Here is a 7706-nt window from a genome sequence, read left to right as displayed (position 1 = left end):
ACATGTTTAAAGTTATTTACTTGTACCCAACAAGGCTGAGAGGACACCAATATATTTGAGCACATGCCAAATACCCAAGTTCATTTCAGCAACATGTATTTGGTATTTGCATGTCAGCAATCCAAATGTAAAATATTCACGTCTTTATCATTTAACGAAATGTTCACCTCAAAAATAAAATCTAAGTGAAATATTAATCAGATAACAAGAATAATGTTTTAAATTTATTGTAGGTAACTTATAAGGCAGAATCTGGATAACAAAAGTAACATTAACATCACACTTTTATGAAGCTTCAGACTATATGAATTATATAATTTCAGTGAATAAAAGGGCCAAAATACATTAACACTACAATATATTACTATAATAGAGAGCTGGTGTAAAAATCCACTTCATCACAACAATGATTTCTAAAAATCTAAAGTAGCGCATCACAGTGAAATCCATTGGCAAGCAGCTGTTAATTGTAAACCCATTTCATTTGGATATGGTAAAAATGAAAGAACTGTAGTGAGCACAATGGTTTTTGTATCCAACAGAATTGAATTCATTATATGCAAACAGAACCTTGAGTGAGACACAATGTCCTTAATGTGAAAAAACTTGGAGGGAATAATAAGGCAGATCTCCATTTTTTTTTCTTCTTCAATACAAAGTTCATTAATATGCTGTAAGTCTTTTGCTGTGGTGTGTATTCCTCCAAGTATATGCCTAAGCTGCTTACTTCGCCTTGGGGATATATTTCTCAATGCTCTGGCGTTTCTCCAAAGCTTTCTCCATTGTTATGAGCAAGTTAACTCCATCAATCAGCAGTTGCACAAGTTCAACCTGAAAAATGGGTACAAAAATTCAGAACTTAATTGCATTGTCTGCCATTTCTATTAAATGTTCTGAATTTAGCTCATCATTTTATGTATGCTTTATTTTAAAATTATATCATGTACCTGAAAATCTCATGCGTCAACTTGAGCTAATTTTGTATTTTTTGTTCTCTTCTTCGTTTCAATTATCCTGTTGCTAATACATTTATAAAATTAACCAAATGCACACTTAAAAAATTGCATACATTCTATAATATAATTTTCTTCAATAAGAGAAAATTAGGAATTATCAATTGATTAATGGGTTTCAATTCAAGTTAGTGGTATGAACACTGCATTTACAAAATCATGTGAATTACCTCAGATTTACCCAAACGGTCAGCATTAGAGATATCAAAGATGCCTCCAGTTGAGGCTGTGTCAACACCACCTGTGCCACGTTTTTGCAATTTCATTGTGTCAAGCATTTTATCAAAGCGAGGGTCCTAAAGGAAGAAGAGAGCAGCAAGAAAAGAAGCAAGAAAGGAAGTATTGAGAATGTGTAGAAGAGAAATTGGGCAAGCTAGAAATCATTCAAATAGCAGAGGTCTTTTAGCAACAGCACACCAAAAATTTGCAAGATTGTAAAGACTGCCTACAAATCCATTCCAGGCAAGCTGAAAACTGACATAGAGAAGGAAAATGCAGCTAAAGGAGGTATGATCTTCACGGACGTTTTGAAAAAATATTTTAATGATAATAACATACTTGTTAGTCAGTTTTGTAAGCATCAGACAATTGTGAGAAGAACATACCTCCTTAAACTACTGAAACTATACAAATGTAGGGAAAGAAATAAATTGAGGGGGGAAAGGATTAATCATCCACACCAAGTGCTAAACCTAGCCACCTAAAAACTAATAAATGAATAAGCAAATCTATGATTAGGTTGACACATAAGCTATGAAGTGTCCATACCATTTCTAGGTTCTAGACAGAAAAAATGACAAGAGAATAGAGGTACAGCATGATGATGTGTTGACAAACCCCATGCAGCAGATCGAACAGGACATCAGGGCAAATATAATAGATGTTCCACACTTATATACCTCACTCTTTCCTAAACGATCTGAATTTGATATATCGAAAGTACCACCAACAGCTGCTGTGTCAACACCCCCTGTGCCACGCTTTTGAAGCTTAAGTGCTTGCAAAATTTCCTCAAACTTTGGTTCCTAAAAAAAGCAATTAGGTGTTCAAAAGCAGATTTGCAAATCACGTCAAACAGCTCTGTTAATTTGTTGCCTTGAAAAGTCACCCTTGTGACATGAAATACCTCAGATTTGCCTAAACGATCAGCATTTGAAATATCAAAAGTGCCCCCAACAGCAGCAGTGTCAACACCCCCTGTGCCACGTTTCTGAAGTTTCATCCTTGTTAAAATATCTTCAAATCTGGGATCCTGCCAAAGTTAAATTATTTAAGGGAAAAAGAAAGAAAACAATCAATCTGAAAAACTGGCTACACGCTTTGACTTAATATTCCAAACATGTTCCAAGGTCTTACCTGCAAAAAATATATCTTATAAAAAAGAAAGTGTAACAAAGACATATGAGAAATTACTAATTTCATTTATTATTCATTTCATGAATAAGACTAAGCAAACAAATGTATCTTAATGAATGAACAACACATTATACCTCAAAATAAACACAAATTTTTTTTAATAATTCTTAACCTCAGATGTAGTTAAATAAAAATCAATATGCTGAACAAATGAAAATTACAAAATTAAACATTTCATCTTTGCATTATCTAAAATACTTCAGTATCTACTAACCTTAGAGAGCAGTGGCAGTTTCACATGCACACCAGCACGCAATCCAGTACCAAGGTTGCTAGGACAGGTCAAAATGTAGCCCAAATGTTCATTCCACATAAATTCCCAGCCTTTAGCCTGAATAAGCCTCTCAACCTGAAATAAAGTAAACATTCCCCCACTGATTCCCAAAGATATGATCCAAATATTCAGACCAAGGATCACTGGTGAATGTAAAGATAACTTTTTCAAAACTGCTTGAAATAAAAAATCATCCGCATGTTGGGCATTTACAGAAAATGTGTTAAATTAAAATAACATAAATGATACTTTTTTACATTTACAATGCCCCCAAATACATATATATATACAGGTATACCTCTTTAAGTCCTGTGCAGAATCGATCAAAGACCTCTTTAATGTTTCCACCTTTCTGCATGGAGATGACACGGGTGTGATCCTCCTCATTGATCCAAACCAGAAAGTTCTTTGCATCATTATGCCTGAAAAGAGAGAAAAAGAAACTAAAGAGTGATGGCAATGACACAAGCAGTCACAGGTACTCAAAATATATACAGACACTTAAAAATTCTACATATAAAAATAAAGAAAGATACTGTTCAGTTCCGTGTAAAGGATTGTAACATTAATTTGTGGACTATTCTCATTCATTCAGTCAGTCAAGATTCACATACATATCACTTCATTTCAAATTACAGTTAAAGACACAAAATAATGTATACATGCAGCCTGAATAAGAATAAAACAGAGATGTACCAAACAGCAACATAATGATTGTATGCCAAAAACGTACCATTTAAAAATTGACTTACTGATATGAACTGCAAAAGCAAACAAACATCACCCTTTTTATTTCAGCAAAATGGAGCACTTCACATGTTTACTTAACAATCATATCATAGGTAGTTAAGTGGAGAACCTCTATATATAGGGTGATTGAGTGACAACAAATGTGCAAACCAATAAAACTACAAAGCAAAGATGACACAGACACTTAATATCAAACATAAAAAACATTCCCACTGCTCCATTGTAGTTTTAACAGGCACATTCCAGTAAACAATGAAAAATATTTTCTACCTTTGAAATGTTTATAGTGACTGACATTATGTATATCTGCCTTTCAAAATATGACTGCTTTTTTGCACTAACCTGCTATTTTACACAAGTTCTCAATCTAAACCATGTGCACAGCTTCAACTCTTTATTTCACATTTCAATTAATTAAATTTTTTTAAATGGTTTAACACTTATGACAGCAATGACAACAAAATAGACAGATACAGGTACACAAAATATATCCAGATATTATAATCTCTGCATATAAAAGTAATGTAAACATAAGAAAATATACCGCCACAACATTATCAAAAACTAAAAAAAAAATATCTTACAAATTTGTTTTCAGTTAACAAGCCTAAATGTTGGACTAAAATACTTATTGTAACAGTCAGTGATGGTACCCTTACCAAATTCCGCGTGCATCTGGCCAGTCCCTTCCCATGCCAGATGCTAACAGCAAAGGAGACACAGGTTTGTCAAAGAGGAAGTGGTCCTATATTGCATTACACATAAAAAAGAAGCATTAGCATGCACCAACCACCAATACAAGGGAATTTTCACCAAAAGGAGGAACATATAGTTCCAGCAGCCTTGTAAAAGAAAACAATACTTGTGAGCACATATATCGGCACCATTCTATTACATTAGAAATAAAAATAGATAAAAGCTATATACCATCAATAACCATACCATCAAGTCCCATTAGTAAATATCAAAAGTAACCAATATTTGCAGGGTGCAGAGCATAGGCACTCACCAAATGTCTGATGCCAGTACATTACTGCACTTGCAAGTGTTGTAATAGGTGCATTTAGAGAGAACGATTTACTATTTCTTTAAAACTTTTACTATCTGTTCATGACCACATTGGTGAGTAGCAAAAAAGAAATAATAATAATAATAAATAAAAAATACTGCACCCTACATCATGTAAATTCACATGCAAACACAAATTAAAACTACTGCGTGCAAAAATATCCTTTACATGCATCAGACCTTTACGTGCATCTGTTTATAACTAAATTTCCATGATCAAAATAAGGATACCAATACACCCATGCTCAACTTTACTCTGTAACAAAAAACCAACTGAGTGTAAGAGCAATAATCTTACATTAATCAGACGCTCTTGTTCCTCATCTGTCATCTTACTAAGTGGATAATACTTTCCAGCCAGAGGTCCTTTCAGGTCATTCAGGGCATCTGCTACCACTTTCTCTACCTCACGACGCTCAGCACGGCTGCAACCTGGAGGCAGGCTTAGGCCACGAATGCAGCGACCAGTACGTACACGGCTAGATAAGACATATTTCTCATCAAACTGGCCACCACGGATCTGATTAGGAGAACAAACATAAATACATATTCATTTTATATTCAAGATAACAATTAAGATATATCTACTTTGTTATCTGGCAGATATAACACAAAATTTGATAATAGTTTTGGTATGTTCAACAAAGAAGAAGGTGGTTGTTTACTGAGGACATACTGTAATATCTTTCTAAATTAAAAGAAAAATTGGAATACTAGAAATGATGTTTCTCAAACAATACTGAAGTTTTACCTGGAAAGGATAATAAAAAAGTTTTTAAAAAGCAACTGAAATTCATGCTTAAAGATTTTTAAAGTTTTTTAAATGACTGAGCTTGGTAAAATAAAAGATGTTAGTAAGGCTGTTGAAATTTGAAAAATTATTTCTGTGTATTACATTTCTTCAGATTCACAAATTCATACCATTTCAGGAGCAACATTAATATTTCAGTCCAAAGATAAAACAGCTCTAATAATTCATTTTCTTGAAATTAGCCTGCTACTTTTTTCTTTAACTCAAATGAATTGATGACATGTAAGAAGTTATACCTTGGAAGAATCCAGATCAGTTGGGTGCTTCATCCATGGCTTGTAGCCATTGTGCCTCTCATCGATCACCTTATCAAACAGTTCAGCAAACACTTCGTAGCACTCCTCATCCCCAGCCACTAAGCCCACAGTCTTGATGAAGGGGTGGCCTGGGTTGTCTACACCAGTCTGGATGCAGCGGTCAAGATCGAATCCATTAGGTGTAGTCTTATCGCGCAATTTGGCATAAATCTGAAATTAAGACAAAGTTGTGCACTAAGAGTTGAGAATAACTTATACAGATAAGATTTTTCAATGTGCTTGCCTAGTTTATTCCAACATCTCCTTGACAATAACATAAAATAGCATTTTATTCTAAATAATTGACTATACTTATTTCAAAAACCATATACATACTTATAATCATGAAAATGACTCAAAATATAAAATGTGAATTTAATCAACCTAATAAAGTGTGTGTGTGTGTGTGTGTGTGTGTGTGTTTGTAGCAGAGAAAGTCACACTTATGTAAAATTTTATTTACAAAAAAATAGTCTAGACATTTTTTCTAACAAAACAACATAACATTTAATACTCACTGCAGGGGTTAGATTGGAAGCCATGACATTGTTATGATTAGTCAGATCAGGATAGTTGGCACTGGCAGGGTACCTCAGATGAACATTGGTGGTTCCTAGGCGAGCGTGATGGGTATTGCATTGAGTGAACCACCAACCAGCAGCAGCACTACCAGCAACCAAAGCACCAGTAGCTGCCAGTTTCCTGGCATTTCTTGTAAAATATGCAGACATGGTTGTTTCTAAATAGTCAGAAAGTCCACACAAAAGAAAAAACTGAAATAAAAAATATCATCAAACTATGGTATAAAATCAATAATATAATACATGACATGTAGACAAATTGAGGTGATTTTTAAAAAATGTGCAACATATAATACATATAAGACTGCATTCCCACAGATTTTAGATCGATCTATCCCCGTGGGGAGTCTCACTAGATTACTGTTAGCTTAGCCGGCTTTAATGTCTGTGCCACCTACTAAAAGCTGTAAGTTGGTAAATAACTTCTGTGCGCGTTCAGCTGACAGCAATTTAGCGTGAACCCCCAGGGAGTTATGTCGATTCAGATGGATCGATCTACATCTGTGGGAATGCAATCTAAACTGAGGCAATTTTCATAACGTCCTTTATCACAAACTAACACAAACACATACACTCATGAAGACTACATTTCCAAAGCCCCTAGCAATGATAAAAATCAACTGATAAACTTACCAGTGAGGTGTGCAATATGGTGAAAGTTATTTCAACTTTATAAACTATATCTAAAATGTTGTGTTACAAAATGAAGTTAAAGCCATATTTTGAAAGTAAAATAATTTATCAATTTTCCACATTCTTATAAAAAAAACCCTGTGATCTGAAAAATGCTTTAATCTGGCATCTGATAACCTAATACTCTATCAATGTTTACATTATAATGACTCATGTGAAAGGCCATTCCATGATATCACTTTAAAATTCTATGGCAGTTTAATAAGTTATAGAGAGGAAAACTTACTTGAAATAATTATTGTGGAATAGCCAAACATCTCATAATAATGACTGATAATAAGGTTATTATGTAAATAAACAAAAATTATAGGCAGAAGGAAATAGTTTGGTCAACAAACTGCATGGATCTCCTAATCTATTAAATTCTACCAAAGGTAACCTTACATGTATTTTTCCATTCTAAACGGATATTAATGCGTAACGTTACTCTTTATCTTTGTCGAAAAGGGTATTGGAAAATTGTCACATATAATTAGCACCATAAATGCTGACTGTGTGTTTAATGTTAACGTGCAGGTAATGCAGTTCAAACTGATAGTGTTCTGCAACACTGACTTCTGTAGTTTAGTAGTTGCACCGCACGTAGGCCTGGCCCTAGCTGTACATCTACATCCAACCGGCCGCATTCAACCTGTTGGTTCTACAACCATAATGATTGCAAGAGCACAAAAAGGCAACAAAAACATTCCCTGTAGTTATCACAACATGTTGCAACTTACAAAGAACGCGCGTCAATTCTTAAGTAAATAAATTCCCTTAAGTATACGAGTGCATCACAGAGCCCAAGCAAACGCCATCTTACCT

General features: G+C 34.2%; 1 protein-coding gene across 4 annotated transcripts; it reads right to left on the bottom strand.

The window, feature by feature from the left end:
- Positions 1–211: 211 nt before the first annotated feature.
- LOC106152623 (creatine kinase U-type, mitochondrial) lies at positions 212–7688 on the bottom strand. Of its 4 annotated transcripts, none has more exons than XM_086999311.1 (9): positions 7622–7688; positions 6147–6401; positions 5569–5799; positions 4820–5041; positions 4113–4198; positions 3002–3125; positions 2644–2778; positions 1184–1309; positions 212–831 (listed from the first exon to the last, which is right to left on the bottom strand). In XM_086999311.1, the coding sequence occupies exons 2-9, from the start codon at positions 6357–6359 to the stop codon at positions 724–726; spliced, it is 1245 nt and encodes a 414-aa protein (XP_086855437.1). In that variant the 5' UTR covers positions 6360–6401; positions 7622–7688; the 3' UTR covers positions 212–723. The 4 variants fall into 4 exon arrangements, with proteins under 4 accessions (XP_086855437.1, XP_086855436.1, XP_013381735.1 ...); XM_086999310.1 differs by lacking the exon at positions 1184–1309 and adding an exon at positions 2140–2265 and having other exon boundaries at positions 7622–7685; XM_013526281.2 differs by lacking the exon at positions 1184–1309 and adding an exon at positions 1913–2038 and having other exon boundaries at positions 7622–7682.
- Between the last annotated feature and the right edge of the window lie 18 nt (positions 7689–7706).

Source organism: Lingula anatina, chromosome 1, assembly GCF_051362555.1.
Source record: "Lingula anatina isolate TDL-2025a chromosome 1, LinAna3.0, whole genome shotgun sequence".
NCBI classification, from domain to species: Eukaryota; Metazoa; Brachiopoda; class Lingulata; order Lingulida; family Lingulidae; genus Lingula; species Lingula anatina.
This window is presented reverse-complemented; position numbering and strand designations above follow the sequence as displayed.